This window comes from Podarcis muralis, chromosome 7, assembly GCF_964188315.1.
Source record: "Podarcis muralis chromosome 7, rPodMur119.hap1.1, whole genome shotgun sequence".
NCBI classification, from domain to species: domain Eukaryota; kingdom Metazoa; phylum Chordata; class Lepidosauria; order Squamata; family Lacertidae; genus Podarcis; species Podarcis muralis.
The window spans coordinates 65,314,131-65,332,852 of record NC_135661.1 but is presented as its reverse complement, the minus strand read 5'-3'; the positions used below and the strand labels follow the sequence as shown (position 1 = coordinate 65,332,852).

Here is an 18,722-nt window from a genome sequence, read left to right as displayed (position 1 = left end):
TGCATCTTTCTTGATGGTAAAATTTCCTTATTGCCCACCAGTGCTCGATGGAAGGAGGATTCAGCTTGTGCTGCAAAACCCCTTACCGCCCACCTAGAACCCTGAAACGCCCACTAGTGGGTGGTAGGGACCAGGTTGACAAACCCCTGATCTAGCTGGTGGTGGCTGGCGCCCACTAGTAGGGCAGAACACAGGGAGGTCAACACTAGGGGGAGCCGGAGCCAACGAAAGCCAGAGCCAACTGAAAAATTCCAGTTTTCTCCCCATACACAATCCTGCTTTCAATACTATTTGCACCTGCAAATGTACTGGTGTGGTCATACTGCTTCATTTCCAATTAGGCAGATCCTGTAATTTGCTGCTGAAATCCCATAAATGTTGTGGGTTTTGTTTGTTTGTTTGTTTGTTTGTTTGTTTGTGCGGCATTTGTAGTGCTGCAGCCTCTCCAGACAGCAACAATGTGGCTGGGGAACATTGGGGAAGTAAAGCAGAACTTAAAAAGCAGAACAAATCCACCACCAGTGCACTATTATTGTGTCAAAAATGCGTAGCAGAATACACCGGAAATAAAACAGCAGTGTGAAGGGGCTCCAAATCCACAGGCCAGAGCTGATGTGGAAATTATTTCACACCTAGACTTTATCTGGAGGAGCTACTTTCCCTGGGTGGAAAAATGATGATGATGGTGATGATGATGATGATGATGACGGATAATAATTATGCAACTTAAGGAAAATGGTCAGTGATAGGGAAATGAGGCATTCAGGCAATAGAGCACACAGGCTTGGCAAATCCTACTTTTGGGAAGTGAGAGGATGCTGGGCTGGAAATAGCAAGCCAGACAAGAACAAACAAATGTTTAAAATAGTCTGAGTGCTGCCTCCTGTGGTGTGAATCATCTCGGTTTCCAATGGCTTCTTATTTTCAGTGTGGCAAAACACTCACAAAGGCAAAAGTGAATGACTCGCACATCTGCGTGAGGGATTCCCATCAGGAGGGAGCTAAGGATTTGAATTACGGTATATATTTGTGGGACATTGCGGGGGGTGGGTGGGTAGGCCTAATAAGGCATGGGGGAACCAGCTACTATTTCCTTTCTGCCTTTTAGAAGCTTGACAAAAAATCAGGGATTTCCCCCCCAGCTGGAACTCACTGGAACTGAGGTCCGGCACTTCTAGGGAGGGCACCATTGCCATTATAAGAGAACAAGGGAGGTGTTCTTGCACCTCATTTTTTAGAAAAATAGTCCCACACAACTTTATTATATTTACACATAGATCTGTGATGGAATATCTCTTATCACTGATTGCTATATAAAGATGGAATTCTTAACAAGCTGATGTCGATGTATGCTTGCTTGCTTATTTATAACAGCATTTCTGTAAAAAAACACCACAACCTGTAAGCAGTTTACAATATAAAATAAAGCATTAAAATAATTAATAAAAACAGTTTAAAACAGGAAATTCAAAGGTGATTAAGATCAACAGTAGCTAGAAAGAGATAAAATGTATGTGAACTTTCTACGTGTCTGGATAGGCTTGCTTAAACAAAACTGTTTTAAGCAGACGCCAAAAAGAGTACAATGAAGTCTCTGCCTGATGTTAATAGGCTGGGTGTTCCAAAACATAGGTGCTGCCACAGTAAGATAAAATAAAAATGATTTAATTAGTATTATGTGGAACCATTAACAGAGGCAGTTCTGTGGACTGAAGCAGCCAAGTGGGCTATGAAGGATAAAGTGATCCCACACAGGTAAAGTGATTCCAAGCTGCTAAGGACTTTGTATGCTAACAGTTATACAGTACATTGAACTGGGGTCAGTAGCAAACAAGCTACTGGTGCCAATCTCTGAGCAGAGGTTCTATATGCTGACAGGGTCTCACTCCTTTGTGGAGTCACTGTTAGCAAAGGCACTTAAATAATGTAGATGGAGTCCAGAAAGAAGAGCCCCGAGTAAACTTTGCTGAGTAAAGTTAAGAGAATCAGTGTATATAATTTGAGGAGAAAGGGAGAGAGAAGTTTTGTGCTTCTTAGGTCAGGTTGCATACATAGCAGGGAGGCATTCAACCAAACACACAGAGGGGAAAATATTTTTGGAAAATCTCTCAGAACTACACAACCAATCAGAGCACTTGCTTCCTCAGTGAATTCGCGCCACTCTCCTTGGTTGCTGAGCAATACCTCCAATTGTCCCTCTCTTGGCTAGTTGGCTTTAACACTAACAGAATTAACCCCCAAGTTACAAACTGAATGATCCCTGCTTTCACACTTCCAACAGTCACAGCATATACAGAGCCCATCCTACAAAACCTGCCCTGGAATGAGTATTTGGCTTGCGCCAGCAGAGGCATAGTGTCAGTCTTCTTCTCTTCTAATAAATGTAACACAGGAAGGTTTGAATTCCGGCCTTTGTGTCAGTGGACAGCACTGGAGATGAATGGCAAAACTATCTATTTCCCCCCAAAGTATTTCCCAAACACCGTAACCGTAAGCATGCTGTGAGCAGGCATTGTCTAGTTTCTTCCTTTTCCCACACCGCTGAGGACAAGGCTAAGCCAGTGGTCCATCTGGGCTTGTGTTGGGAGCCGTTCTCTCCTTATGGTTTGAGCCACTTCTCAAGTTGTTGCTGTTTTTAAATAAAGGTTTACGAACTTTTTGCGACTAGAGCTTTAAAAAGCCACTAACATGTGCAAGTCAATCAAAAGAATATATTTAAAAAATTGTAACTGTAACCATAACTGTGACTAAGTGATGTAAGGCCCACCTCTCACCCCTAAAATTAACAAACTATACAAGTGTGGCTTCAGTCTACACAGGAGAACATAGCAGTGGATGGTGGTCGAATGAGCAAAAGCAACAACACTATTTGGATTTTCTGCCATGGACCAGGGGTGTGGAATCTCCATCCCATGGACTAATCCTGATCTCCCAGGGGGTCCATTTTGGTCTGTGATGCCACTTTCCCCAAACCATGCCCACCTGTCAATCAGCTGACATCACAGGGTGCTCTCTAAAGATGGTCTGCTGAGTAGGGGGAGATAAAGATCGGGCCCACTAGCCCATCATAGTTCCTGACCCCCTGGCCTGGGACATAAAAGTCTTCAACATTCTTATACAAATTGGAAAGTCAATTTTTTTAAAGGGAGAGGCCAAACTGAGTTAAGAATTTGCTTATTTTTTTAGGCTGTTTGGCTCTGATATTTAGGACGGGGGTGATAATCAGGTATGTCATTTCAACCTAACAAGTAGTGGTTATTTTTGTTTGTTAAACCAAATTATTTCCCTCAATGTCTCAAGAAAAGCAGCTGTTTGGAGGTTCAGCACACTTTTTTTCTAAATTTAAGCTGCTTAACTGGTTTGCCAACAGATTAAAAAGTCTTTTAATCAGTAGATATAACTGAATTAACTCTGTTCTGCAAAACATTCTATTTTGGATTGGGAGAGATGGCTTTGCTGTGCTTAGTAATTGATATAGGAGCAAGCAGTGCCACACACACACACACACACACACACACAGAAATATCTAAAATACTGCAGGCCAACATTTATTTATTTATGTAAATACATTTAATGTGGTTTCCTTGGGCAGTTTTCTGGTTTTGTGCAACTCTGAGGGATCAAGAGTGGGGAAATACACCTGATCTCTGTGTGCTTTTGCACACTTCCTGCGCAGAATATTTTTTTTAAAGCAAGGTGTTAAAAACTATCTGCATGCATACATGGCCTGTTGTTATTTGATCAGTATGATAGAATCAACAAATTAAAAGGTAGAGACAATTCCAAAAGCAAACATCTACTCTAGCTATAGACAGAAAAGACCAAAGTTGCTACTCCTATACATGCCTGTGTGGACTACTCTGGTCTAATTAATATGGCAGGTGTGTCTGTGTGAGAGGGGAATTGGATTAACAACTAACTAGTTCTGAAATGCAGACAAGCCCAGGTTTTTCTTTGTCTCAATTTGGATCATAGCTATTTTGGGGTGGGGGGACATATCAAAACACAGTATTTCATAAGAAGCTACTGCACAGATGTGTATAGTGGCTTACGTAGTTTGTACAGGGTTTCCCAAATCAGCGGTATGAGCATACTGGATGCAGAGTAAATGTTCAGTTGGTAAGCAGCTAAAATTGAGAGTTGGGACAGCTGAAAGCAAATTTAAGTGGAGTGTACCACCTTGTGGCTAGACTGTATACTGCAACCCTTCCAAGAAGCTGCCCTATGGTGTGGACCTTTGCTATCTATCTATCTATCTATCTATCTATCTATCTATCTATCTATCTATCTATCTATCATCTATTTCATTGATATTCCATTTTTCACCCCAAGGAGCAGACAGTGGCATACATGATTCTCCCATTCCTCATTTAATCCCCACAACAACCCTGTGAGGTAGGTTAGGCTGAGAGGCAGTGACTTACTGGTTGGTTGGCTGGATGGCTGGTTGGGTGGGTGGCTAGCTGCCAACCAAGCCCACTTCCAGGACACTCCATTCCACCCCCTTCCCCACTTTCTCCATTTACCCAGCCCCACTTCTCAACAGGCAGTTAGCAATCTGTGGCCACTAAGCATGCTCAGTCCTCAGTGAATTCTTTGGGGGCTCCCCTGCCTTCAGGATTGATTGATTGATTGATCGATCGATCAATCAATCAATCAATCCCATGGTCTTCCCCCAAGCCTGTTGATACCTTCCTTTTGTGCCTGGGTTGAGCCATTTTGGCTGCCTAAGGATCCATGCTTGGAGATGGCTGAAACATAACTATGCCTGACAACCTTGGAATCATTAGCTGTGATGATATATGGCTGTTTTGAAATGTTTTATTTCTTTTGTTTTATATTGTATGGTTTTGATGCTTTGTTGTTTGCTGCCCTTTGGGAGAAAAAGTGGGCTAGAACTGTAATCCGTCAACCACCGAGTTTTCAGTGAGCATGTAGGATAGGCTTCCTCAACCTCGGTCCTCCAGATGTTTTGAGACTACAATTCCCATCATCCCTGACCACTGGTCCTGCTAGCTAGGGGAGGGCTGAGGTTGAGGAAGCCTGATGTAGTACATGAGGACCTGAAGCAGAGCTTGGGAAAGGGGAGGAGTTTGATTCAGTTTGTTTTTAAATGTGAACTTACCAAATTTGCACTTTTTGAAACAATACAATTCTGTGCATTGTATTAGGTGAAATTGGTTTGCAAAAATGTATGTATTAGGCACAATTGCACACAGACACGTGTGTACATTAGGGGAAACAATCACACACTAAAATGCTGGTGAAGGTTCATGAGGACTTTTACAAAAAGTTCAGAAACTGCTATGGAAAAGTGGAGAACCGAATTTAAGCTTTGAAAAAATGGTAAATTGCATTACAAGGGGTTGGACTAGATGACCCTTGGGATCGCTTCCGGCTCTACCATCCTCTGATCCTATGATAAAGGGGGAGAAATTGAAATGGACTGACTCGTCACCATTCCCTAAGCACAGCACAGGGAAATAAGGTGAACCCTGTCACACATTGCCTGTTCTTTCTCCATACCTTAACACAAAGACTTAGCAAAAACCTGTACATTCTAAGCACAAGCTAATGCATGAACCAAGTGAGAACAGGAAATCCTCAGTCAGCCTCCAAGATTCAAAACTGAACAGGATTGAGGAACAGGGCGTGACTTTTTATGAAAGCAGCGTTCCAAAAAGGTGCGGCCTCAGCTCTTGCCCAACTTCCCTTCAAAGTTTATCTAACCAACCGCACAAACCAACGGTCTAGCATTACTCTGCAGTTTCAGACGGAAGCCCTGATTGGCTGGCGCGGAGAGGAGAGCACCATTTGAAATGTGTATAGAAAGGAAACAGATTGCAATGAGGAACGAGCGGAACAGTTCTCAACACCAGCCACGCAGACTCAACACCTTGCGTGCGACATCTGCAGGCACATACAGGGTAGACAAAAGGCAAGAGCAAGCTCTGAACACAGGGGAATAGTTGGGGTGCAGTGGTTAGGGTGTTGGACTAGGAGACACCTGAAGTCAAATCTACGTGAGGCTACCCCTGTGCTTGAACCAGGAGCCAAAGTTAGCTCAGAATGCTGCAGCAAGACTGCTGACAGGAGTGAGACTTTGTCTGCATGAAACATCTATGCTCAGAGAGCTACACGGGTTGGGACAAAGTTAAAGGTGTTACGATTGGTATATTAAACCCTTATAACTTGGGACTAATTTACTTGCAAGTTTGCCTTACCCCATATGTGCCCACCTGACCACTTTGATCTGGGGACTGGACTGTTCCCAAGGCCCTTTGTAATTACCAACCAAAATGTCATAAATGTGTGAGAGCAAGCTTTTGAGTCCAACAGAATTCTGCACCAGGCTGGATTCTGAACAAAAGTGGTATGTGTGTCTGAGGGGGGGAAAGGCTAGCTTAATACGGAAGCCATGCTTCTTGCATTGGTCATAAATTTCTTTTTCTTTTCTTTTCTTGTCGTAAAGCAAGGACAGTTTTGTGAGTTGTCTGGAATAGCACCTGCACTGCCGATCTCTTTTGTGGGTGACTCTTTCAGGAACCACATTTATTCCTCAGGGCCCTCCCCCTCTGGCACATACACAGCTGATAATCTAAATATACCATCCAAATAACTGTCCTCCATACCATTGGGCTTTGGAGCCAACTTCATAATTGGGCCTGAACATCTGAGAGGGTTGGGTAGTCCTTTCTCTCCCAACAAGTTTCTGAAGAAGAGAATAATTGTCAGGAGCATAGCACTGGGTTAAACTTTAAACTGCTGTTTGAATAAGGATGCATTGTTTTATGGCATATTTTTTTAACCATGCCTTCCCTCTAAGGAGTTCAGTGCTTCTTTTTCGTCTCTGAGGTTGAATGTCACAGTATCAGCTTCTGACAGACCAAGAAACCCCCATCTAAATCCAGCTTCTCTTGTTTCATTATCCATTTCTTTCAAGAACAGTAACATTCAATTTATTTATTTTTATTTTAAATTTATTTTTATTTATTTATATTTTTATGCTCAGAGTAGGAAACATGCAGAATGCCACTACAGTCATACCTTGGAAGTCAAACAGCTTAGTTCCCAAACGTTTTGGTTCCCAAACAACTCAAACCCGGACATGACTGTTCCACTTTTTGAATGATTTTTGGAAGCCAAACGTCCGATGGGGCTTCTGATTGGCTGCAGGACCTTCCTGCAGCCAATCAGAAGCCGCACTTGGGCTTTCAAATGTTTTAAAAGTCGAACGGACTTCTGGAACGGATTCCGTTCGACTTCCAAGGTGCGACTGTACACTAAAGCTGGGAAGAGGCATTTGAAATTGGGAAAACAGCACTGGGGAGGATAGGAATTATAATGACCAGATCTCCTTATTGTACCAGACACAGGTCATTTCTTGGACACCAATAAGAGACACTCCAGGTCAAAGCTTGAGGAGCACTGCAAAGCTCTTATCCGCAAAGGTTGCATTTCTCTGGCTAAACCTGATTGGGCAACCAGAACAAACAATGTATATTAAGTAACATACTTGTTGGTGCTTGAACAGGGATAGCATTACCTGAAGAACAAGTATTTATAGGGTGGCTCATCAGTGTTCCCTATCAATAACAATGATTCCGCATGGAGATTTCAGTGAAGCATGTGCAGAAGTTGCAGGTGGGTTACATCTCATGGGGCAGATCCGTTTCCCCTACTCTGCTGCCCTTATTGGCAACCAAAACCAGCCACTTGGAACAGCTCTCAATTGCCTCTGTCAAGCTGCCTCTAGAAATAGTAATACTAGTACACAACGGGGTTTGCTCAAACGGAGCTCCCTGCACTCCACATACAAGAAACTGAACATTTCAGGGGTTAGGAACTATTTTCAGGCTCCCAGGCCACCATCTGGGGGTGGGGAATCGCATGCCAACAGTGGGAGGGGCCAGATGCAAAAACAGGCAGAAAAAAACGGGTGGAAAGTTTATCTTTGTCCCATGGGCTAGTTTCTACCACATTCACACACTCTTATCTATCCTCTGCCTAGACAAACAAGAGGCATTATCAGAGTTCAAAGACACATTCCAGACAGACAGACAAAAACCCTCAGGGTATGAAGCAGAACCAATAAAAAAACCCAAGGAGGGCTGCCTTGGCCCCTGGGCCTGAGGTTCTCCCACCTTTGCTGCATAACAAAGCCACCACTATCACACCCCAAGGCCACCATGCGTTGGTCCCAATGCTAATTTTGTGTCAGGAGAAAGCGGGATAGTTCATGGAAATAAATTTGTATTTAGCACAGAAGAAGCATATCAAACACAATTTCTTTCAATTCAGACTTTATTTCTTTTTAAAGTCACGAACTCAATAAATTACACAATCATTTCTCCTTCCACCCTTTTTTAAATAATTTTTTTCACAAAATAGAGTTTGCAATTTTTAAGGAAAAGCTTTGAAAGTTTGCTTTCTTTCTGAAGTGCTGATGAGTATCTCAACTTCTTTGTTACGCTGGTGAATTGTTTTGTAGCTGCTACAATAGTTTTGATTTTGGAGATTTTACAAGAACCCAAAGCAAACACAAGCAACAACAACAAAAATCACACACACAGATCTCAGGGACAATTTTTCAGTGGATAATTAATGAACCATCAAGTTAGCATTCAATGCCAAGGGGCTAAGCACCATGAAAGGAGGGGACCTGGTGAGGCCTCCCCAACTCTTAAGAAGTAGCAGTGCATTTGGGCATTAACAGTTTTACTGTACGATAAATATAACTTGCTCTATTACTAGATACTGCACTGTGTCTATGAAGCACATGCAATAATGTATCCAGAATCCGGATTTGCTGAGGATTTGCAAGTGCCAAGAAATTGTACACAGTAATCAGACTAGTTAGGACATACATGACTGAGTTCCTGCTTTTCCAGTCCTCAAAGAAAAGACTGCCAAACTCCTGCAAGTCGTGCTCTTTTTGTTTGACACATTTTTAAAGGAAATTTGTTGATGGATAACATTGCAGGAGTGCTTTCCTACCTGCAATATAATCTTGTCTCTAAAGGCACAGGTGGTGCTTTAAAGAGTTTTTTCCGCCTCTGAACATTTACATTATAACTGCAAAGAAGAAATCTGGCTTGTGTATTACCTTTGCATTCAAAGAACAGACATCTATAGGATCCTCAGTTGACAAAATATACTATAGCATCACACTGAAAGCTGGGCAGACAGATATATGTCAAGTGATACAAGTTGATATTCTCCTGAAGTTTGTCTCTGTGAAATCCAAGATCATTGGAATGACATTTCCTCAGTTATTTTAGGCAAGATATAATCTGCTCCAGTGCCTTTCATGAGGGGGGGGGGGAAGGTCAATTCACACTCCAATTTCCAGGTTGTAGCTGATGGCATCAAGACTATTTCAATTGAGACAATACAGTTATTTTCCCCAATGAAATCAACACACACACTATGCCAGTTTTCCCTGTGGAAGTTCTATTTACTCATGAAATCAAGGTCTTTATTCCTGTCTGCTATCAAGTCCTGTATATTAATACAAAACAACATAGTGTGGAACTTTTGTTTACCCCATGCATGGAGAGCCATGGGCAGAGTAGCCTGCATACCCAAAAACCACAGGGGGAGAATCAAGGTTGCTGAAAACTTCAGAGTAGCAGTCAAGAAAGGCTTTGCAGAGTAAAGGCTTCAGATGTAATGTGGGGCACACAGAGACAGTAGTGAGGAAGCACCAAGGTGATGGAGGAAGGGTATAGATTAGCCTTTGGTTGAGTCACTTCTTGACTCTGCTCTCTATGCATGGATGGAGCTGGCTGGGTTGTGCCAAATGTTCTGCATCTACTACCCAAAAGTAATAAAAAAGTGCCTTTCACATGAGAGCAACAGAATAATCACTATTACTTTGTGCAGAGAACAATGCCCACCCCACCCAAACGGGCAACATTTTCTAGCAAGGAAGAATCTGGATAGTTTGATAGTACACTAAGCTTTCAGAGTCCTTCTTCCACAAAATAAGTGAACAATACAAATATCCTATCATCAAGACCACCTCTAAGAAGCGACCAAAAGAACCTCTGCTAAGAAGGGAGGGAGTAGCTAGCATGACTGGTCTCTAAAAGCCAGGGCGGAAACAAAATATGGGAGCCTTTTTCTCATTTGCAAAGTTTTCAGCAGAATTTGGGAGGTTTTTCTGTTCTCCATGATTTACATTTGTAAAAAATAAAATAAAATAAAAAATTGATAAAAAGAGACACAATGCATTAAAGGTAACGTAACGCTGGATGTCAAATGCAAAGGATGGGAGGGGGTAGAGAGAGATTTAGCACAAGTCTTCCTTTACCTCAAAAAAATGAACCTGAATGCTCAATGAACTAAGAAGTGCCATCAGACTACCTATTGCAGCCTTCCAAACTAAGAGATTTGCCCAACAGCAGCTTAGTGCTAGAACCAGAGGTTCCCTTTGCATCATATTTGTTTTATCATATTTTGTGCCATCAACTTTTTTTTCTTAAAAAAAAGTGGAGAATATCTATGATGTGGAATTTACGGATGATCTATAGTCACCCAATTCAATATGAGACAATATAAATAATGGGGACATTTTCGAAAGATGGGGAAGTCAAGTCACTCATACAGACATAAATATATACATGCTTACTCTACAAAGTTGAATAATTTGCATTACCAGCATGCAAACATTCTCTTCAATGGGCATTCCAAATTCTGCAGTATGAAACTGGAATGTTTGAAATATTCCTAGAAAGCAATCACCTCCTAAAATGTCAAGTTTCCTGGCCATGTGGATAGCATTACAGCTGCAGCTTGGAAATATACACATATGGTTCTGAAACAAGAACAGCCACCTTGAGCTTTGTTTACAAAAATCAAGAGAAATGCAATGGGGGAGGGGGAATATTGAACCCTGACACCTTAAATTTTGGGTTAAGTCTGTTTTTTGCTTCCACAGAGTGCTGCCCTATTGTTACAGACACAATCCTGACAAGAGTTCAAAGTACTACGGAGGTCACGTGTCCCAATTGCTGTCTTTAAAAGCAATATTAACTAACCGGAGTTCCAACTCAAAAGCATCTGGGCGATCCTGTGGATTAGCAGCAAGCATTTCCTTAATCAGCTGCTTCATACGAGCATTCATTGTCTTTTTCTTAACAGGAATGAGTAGCTCCATTTTTGGATTTTCCAACAATGCCTCTCCAACAGGTACAATCGCAGTTCCTTGTTTCACATAACTCCCCAACAGTTCTTTCTTGGTCTCTGTGTCGATGAAAGTGATCCTTTCCAACATCGCCCAGATTATAATCCCTAATGCAAAGATGTCTGCTTTGGCAGTATAGTGACCTTCCCAAACTTCAGGAGCCATGTAGAAGTCTGTGCCACAAGCTGTAGAAAGAAAACATTTATTCACGTTCACTGGCTCTTCAGGATTCTGTCCTGAAGCTGAACAAACCTTACTCAGTCCAAAATCAGCTACTTTCAAAGTGGGCTCCAAGTCACTAGCATCCATCCTGGATTGAGAGATCAAGATGTTGTCAGGCTTGAGGTCACGGTGGATGATCTGGTTTTTGTGCAGAAAAGCCAGGGCACTGCTGAGCTGAAGCATAAAGCTAGTATTGGTCTTACGATTAGGCTTTCGAGACAGGAGATATTCATTCATATCACCTCCATCACAGAAATCCATCACAAACCAAAGGTAGTAGGCGCTTCTGGGATCAAAGGCAATTTCACCTTTCAAGGAGGTCTCTACAAGCTGTAATAAGAAAACATTTAAGGAATCTGTTCAGCAAGTAGGAGTCAAGTTAAGAAAGCAGCTGATGAAAAGGAATGCTAGAAACCCATTATCTTTTAATGCACGTATTATAAATTCCCCTATTGTGCTCATCCTTCTTCCCAACTTTCTTCTTTAAACAGTATTTTCAAAAGACAACTGATGCCACCATACATGCATAGGAATCATCTCACCCATTCAACCAACATTTTCCATGGAAGGACAGACTTAATTCTAAACCATAGTTTAGCACAAACTCGTGGTTTGAACTTCTAAACATGCAGACATATCATGGTTTAGAGCTGCTTGTCTGCTTTTATTTTCTATCTGCTCAGCATTCCTTTCTACAGCGCAGGGGACCTCTAGTCTCAGCTGGAACTATGGTTTGTAAACCTACTTCAAAGGATGGTTTCCATTTCTGGCTTGCTGGCTGATTAAAGCAATAGTGTGAACCAACAAACATGACAACAAACCACAGTTAAGTTTCCTTTGATATGGTTTGGTGTACTGTGTGAATGAAGCTACAGTATTCCATTATGAGTACTATTATGAGCATTACTGACTCTGGATTAATGGAATATGTATCCAGTGGGACACCGATACACACTTTCCCCTCCATCTGCATGAATGAATGCCATCAGACCAACCTAACAGAACAATAAAAACGCACAACTACAAAAAAATTAGAGGCCTTTGCTTTTGTTCTCAAAGTTATTTTTTTACTGCTTATTTTACTGCATGAAATGCAGATTGCTGAGCAGCTGTTTTCACAATCTGCTTGACACAAAGCTCGTTCTGCTGTCCTTTAAAGGAACCGTTTTTCCTTCTTTAGAATATCAAGTGGGAGGAAGCTAATAAGAATTAACATTAGAACAATGATTTAGCCTATAGAAAGACTTTAAAAAGATGATTAATTTATTTTTTGACTGGCTTTTTATTTTTAATTTTGTTGTTATAGTGCTGTTAGACAACACAACTCTTTGGAAATAATGCAATATGCATTCAAGGCATGGAAAAATGTATTTCATTAGAGTTGATTTGATCATAACATTGCTTAATGATGACTTTGTGAAGCAGATACAAAATTATTAAAAGGGTTATTAATGCTTCTTTTCCCAGGATGATCCCAACAGTACTTATTGCTAAAATACCACTAACATTCCTGCCATGCAAAAATAATGTTCTTCAATGTTGTGCTGGCACGGCTGTCATTTAAGACTGTTGGGAGACCTATTACTTTTGGACAGCAGGACAGCAGTTTCCTATATCTCACTCCTCTTTCAAGCACAGCCAAAGTTTAGAAAAATCAGTTGTATTTACAATCTCGGGATGCGGGTGGCGCTGTGGGTAAAACCTCAGTGCCTAGGACTTGCCGATCGTATGGTCGGCGGTTCGAATCCCCGCGGCGGGGTGAGCTCCCGTCTTTCGGTCCCAGCTCCTGCCCACCTAGCAGTTCGAAAACACCCCTAAGTGCAAGTAGAGAAATAGGTACCGCTTTATAGCGGGAAGGTAAATGGCGTTTCCGTGTGCTGCGCTGGTGCTGGCTCACCAGAGCAGCTTCGTCACGCTGGCCACGTGACCCGGAAGTGTCTCCGGACAGCGCTGGCCCCCGGCCTCTTAAGTGAGATGGGCGCACAACCCTAGAGTCGGACACGACTGGCCCATACGGGCAGGGGTACCTTTACCTTTTATTTACAATTTCATGCAGGTAAAGGATCCCTGGACGGTTAAGTCCAGTCAAACTAGACTATAGGGTGCAGAGGTCATCTCACTTCAGGCCAAGGGAGCCAGCGTTTGTCCGCAGACAGCTTTCCAGGTCATGTGGCCAACATGACTAAACCGCTTTTGGTGCAACGGGGCATCGCGATGAGTGAAATTCAATGACAGCTTTGCGTACAACTGTTTTGTGTGTTTTCCCTAAGTTTTTGCTTCAGGAAAACTGCTTTTATTAATGTTTCCAAAGTGTCTAACTGTAGTAAAAACAGAAAAGCAAACACTCTACTAAAGAATACTGTAGTATGAACACTTCTGGCATCTGTGTCTTTGTTGTCCTTTACTTCTAACCCACTGTGTTTCGTCCACTACCTGCAACTTCATTTACCTGCAAGTAAAGCGAAGAGCTGGAGCCGTGGGACATCTTCTGCACCATGCCATCTTTTTGCAAAACGCATTCCTCCAAGTGAATAACATTTGGGTGTTGGCTCTTGATGCTGCTAAGTGCCCAGAATTCACGCAGGGCAAGCTCTACATTCTCTGGAGCATGGCACCGAATCTTTTTCACCGCAACACGTGCAGAGGTTTTCCTCACTACTGCTTCATACACCACACCATAGCTGCCACGACCAACCTCCCGTATTAGATCGTACTTTGGCTGGCTACTCACCATCTTCAAGGTCAAGGTATCTATAAGAACAAAAAGCCAAGCACAACTAAGAAATTTCTGGCTGATAGATGTCCTACCACTGATTATGCCCCATCACTGCCATCCCAGTGCTATAAACATACACTCTACCCCAACTGTGGACCACACTTCTCAGTTCATTTCTGTGCTACTGTGTGGTGGCTGTATCTATTTGTTGATGTAGTAATTTCAGACCACACATATTTTTCTTAGGAATATCTATATAACCCACCCCACTTCTAAACATCTGTTAGTATTTAAGATGGGACAGGACTTTGCACCAATCTTTTGTTATCTTAACTACAGACTGGCAGCTGCTCTTCAGAAACAAAACATTTCAATATTGAAGATGAACATATAAATATACAAAAAACTACAAAACAGATATTAAACCAAAGACAGAACTCCCACATAGCATGGGACGCATACCAAATATTTTCTATGATGCCATGGTTTGGACAAGAGTAATAATAATAATATTAATAATAATAATTTATTATTTGTACCCCGCCCATCCAGGGGTATGATCTTTGGGAAGGGGCATTTTAGTTTATACAGTAGGAGAAAAAACTGTCAAAAGCATGTGGCAGGTACAAGATTGTTGACAAGGAGGTGCTTTATTAGATAATCGGTAGGTAATCCTTGGAAACCTATAAAACAAGAGTAGGAAACACTTTGCCCCAGTGGGCCAAATCTTTATCTCCTCCAAATGTGGAGGCAAACTTTGACAGGTGGGAGGGGCCACTCACTTGTCAATCATCTGCAATGATGACATCATGACAACCTTCAGGTGCCTAGAAGGTGGGTACTCCTGCCCACCTGTCAAATTTGACCCATGGGGTAGGGGTGGTGGTTCTGTTTCACCAGCATGTTCTCTGCAGGGAATATGTTAAAGCAGCACCCTGAAGGACTGAACTCTCTGCTCATCAGCTGATAGCAGAGAGTTCAATACTGTTCTCTGCAGGGATCTGCTTCCTCAGCACGTTCCCTGCGGGGATCGTGTTCAGCAAGACTGAGGACTGAACCTTGACCCCTTGCCTACGTCACCCAGTGATGTCAGCTGATTGAAAAGTGAGTGTGGTTTGGGGGAAATGGCCTCATGGGGCAAACTGGACTCCCTGGAAGGCCACAGATGGCCTGTAGGCCAGAGGCTCCTAACCCTTGCTACAAAGCACAGAATTCTGGGTCCAGTGAACTACACATACCAATTTGGTTTTGCTCCAACTCTCTTAGCTCCCTATCAGCTAGACTTCTCCCTATCTCCATTCCCCAAGTGTCGCTTTGTTTATGTATACTAGACATTGCTGTGTATCTAATGTGTATGCTTTCTCCAAGCATGCCTATTTAGCTGGTAAAAATATCAGCTTCCTTTGTCAGGAATAAATACTTTAGCAGCTTCTGGAGACTCCAGTACCAAATTCCGAGTTTTAAAGATTACATGTTTCCTACATGTTATGAAAAGGAATACACCCAAGGTAAGGATTTTCCAAAATCCTTTCATGAATCTCTAACAAATCACTGTGAAAAGCAGCATAATTTTACCATTCACTGAAAGGCAGCTCTTCCATATAATCTAAATTGAGCATATCCCTGTTTTAACCAGTGAAATAATTCAGCAGAACGAGGTCGCGGTTCCATCCCTTTGATTAGTTATGCAGAAGGAGAACTGCAAGCAGTATATCTTACATCACTCTTTCGCAGCCTGGTGTCCTCCAGATATTTTGTACTACAGATCCCATCATCCCCTTTGACTACTAGCCATGGTTGCTGGGGCTGACGGGGAGTTGGATGTCTGAAGCATCAAATTGGGAAGGCCAGCTTACACCATCCCTGCATAACCATTAAAAGATACAGGCACCCAGATTTCTCTTGCAGAAGTTGGAAGATATACAGAGATGACACTGCAGCTCACCTGCAGCAGTCTGATTCTATTCAACAGGTTAGTGTGCACAGGGCTAGATCCACGACTAATTCAAGCCCCCATAAACCTACTCTACGTAAGACAAAGTCTGGATCCAACCCATATAGCTGCAGCCTCGTTTGCCATGTCAGTGTTTTCAGCCAACCTGTAAATGGCACAAAATACTTGTTTGCAAAACACATTCTTCACACAGGCATAATGAGAAGAAAATGAGGACTGCTTTGGGAGCGGATGGGTGCCCCTATATATATAAAATCACCTGGAGGAAAGCCTAGAAGGAAGGAAAGAAAGACAGCACCCGGCCTGGCCTGCTCCTGCGCCTTTAACAGTCGCTTGCTCCAGAGAAACCAGCAGGCAAAGCTTTCCAGCAGAATTATCACCTGGCAATAGCCGCAAAAGCAGCAGCTGATTAGCAGACAAAAGCAGCCCGCCCTCCGCCGGATGCAAAAAAGTTGGTGACAGACCTACGGAGCTGACAGCCGGTGGTCAACCAGCGATGCCACTGCCGCTAGACCTGCAGCACTGAGCAGGTGGCCGTGTTTACTTCCGTATCATTAAAAAAAAGAAAGCTCACCTGCTGATACCCCACCTCCCTTAAAGCGACAGAAGGCCAGGCTAGGACAGCTTGTTTCGAGCTCCCTCCCCGCCCAGCCCCTGGAAAGCCAACCCGGGTATTCGTCACGTAACGTGTGAACCGGCGCTCCGGACACGCGAACACTTCCGCAATTTCCCACGACCGCCTTCCCAGGACAACAAGAAGGCGTGTGAAGGGAGCTACGAAGCCTGCCGGGCGTCGAGCTGCCTGCTCCGAGCGCCCAAGGCCCGGGACGCTAGCTCGGGGCTTCCTCGGGCCCAGGCCCCTGGGACGCCCGGGGTTCCTGGCTCGGCCTCTAGGGCCTGTCACGGAGCGTCCTCGGAGCTCCGGGCGCCGCTCCCATGCCAGGACTCGGCGCCGAGGCCCGAATGTGTCAAACATTTACCTCAGAGGCGCCGCGGCGTTCTCTTCTCCTGGCCGCCATTATCAGGCTCCCTTCCCCCCTCCTGCCGCCGCCGCCGTCGCCGCCTTCGCTTCTCCCGGGTTAGCCGACACACCCCCTTCTGGGCCAGCGCGCGCAGGCGCGCACCCGCGCCAAGGACAGAACACTTGCGCGCGCGCGCACAACCAGACAGACAAGCCAGGCCGACACCAAACTCACCGCCCCCTCTTTTGATTGGCTGCTGAAAACGGAGAAAGGGGGCGGTCCGCCTGCTTTCCCTTCGCAACGCGGAGAGCGCGCGCGCGCGCGCTGCTTCTCATTGGCTGCTGAAGCCGCAGAGCCGGTGCTTCGAGCTCCTGTCTCCCAACCTGCGCTGAGTTTGGGCAACCTCGGGTTGCTCGCGGAGCGAGAACGGGTCAAAGTCCGCTAGGGAGAGTTTTGGGGGGGTGTTTTTTCAGGGGGGAGGGAGAGATTGCATGCATTGCGTGGAACGTTGCTGCAAGCAAGCGGCATTCGTTGCTACGGGTTTTGCTTATTTTTTTAATGCTGTATTATTTCCCGTGCTTTATTTGCGAGACGTTTTATTACGGCTGCTGCTATTCACTGCTCCTGTCTGATGATGATGATTATTATTAATGCGGATTGCTCCTGACTTTGACTAGCACGCTTCGTATATTCGGGATCGCGATGCGCAGCTTTGAGGAGCGCGCTGACGGGCTTGCGCGGCAGCCCTTGTACCTTTGGCAAAGCGGGGGAGCCTTTGCTTAGCGCGCGGCGTGGGAACGGGCATGGAGCATGAGAGCTCCCTGCTAGAGGACGGGAAGCGGCGGGGAGACGCGAGCCGCTTGCCGTTGCGAGAGCGCAGCCGCCGCAAACCGCGTTAAAGCGTGCGAAGGAACGGCGGGTTATGCACCGCTTTCGAGGCGGCTCCTACAGGCGATTGCGGAGAAGTGCACGGCGCCTGGTGAAGAATGAAAGAGGTTGCGCAGAAATGGGGAGCCTATCTGCACGCACCGCCACCCTTTCCTCCCGCCACCCCCACCTCCCAAATTAGGTGCTGAGGCCTATTTGCAATGGTGCGCGATAAGCCACTTGTCACCGCTTTGCTCCCGGCTGCCTCCTACTTGCTGCCTTGCCCACCGGCAAAATACCTACCGTAGCTGTCACCCAGAAGTCTTGCTGCTGGATTCCCCGCTGGATTTTTGTGCATTTCTCATATTTATTTTTCTTCTTTCAATTAGATTGCTAGCCAATATTTTCTTTTGTTGTTGTTGCTGCTGCTTAAAAAAAATTGGAATCTCTTATTTGTCTGCCTTTCTTAAAGAAAGGAAGGAGAGAGGAAAGAGTCAGCTGTCCTTATATAAATAGCTTTTGCAACGTGAGGAAGCTTAGTGACACCTTTTGTTATCCCCCCTCTCCCCACCAGGCCATGGGGACATGCTTCTGTGGCTGCTGCAGACACATGAAGGTTGCAATCTGATGGTAAGATCTTTCCCACCCCTCTCCTCCTGAGAATGGAGGGCTGTTGGTATCTTCCCTTAAAGGGACACTGTCTTCCCATTTTTCTCTATTAAGGGAGAATGAAATCACTTTTATCTATATGGCATATGGGGTGGGGGTGGTTGTCTGTGCTTCAGGGAGAGGGAAGATGAAGTGCAGCTTTGC

The 18,722-nt window shown here is 44.2% G+C and overlaps 1 protein-coding gene across 2 annotated transcripts; it reads right to left on the bottom strand.

The window, feature by feature from the left end:
* Window positions 1-8,286: 8,286 nt before the first annotated feature.
* Window positions 8,287-18,470, bottom strand: PDIK1L (PDLIM1 interacting kinase 1 like). 2 transcript variants are annotated; one of them, XM_028738783.2, is made up of 3 exons: window positions 18,213-18,470; window positions 13,860-14,161; window positions 8,287-11,740 (listed from the first exon to the last, which is right to left on the bottom strand). In XM_028738783.2, exons 1-3 carry the CDS (start codon window positions 18,265-18,267, stop codon window positions 11,000-11,002), a joined length of 1,098 nt encoding a protein of 365 aa, XP_028594616.2. In that variant the 5' UTR covers window positions 18,268-18,470; the 3' UTR covers window positions 8,287-10,999. The 2 variants fall into 2 exon arrangements, with proteins under 2 accessions (XP_028594616.2, XP_028594617.1); XM_028738784.2 differs by lacking the exon at window positions 18,213-18,470 and adding an exon at window positions 17,061-17,238.
* Window positions 18,471-18,722: the final 252 nt, after the last annotated feature.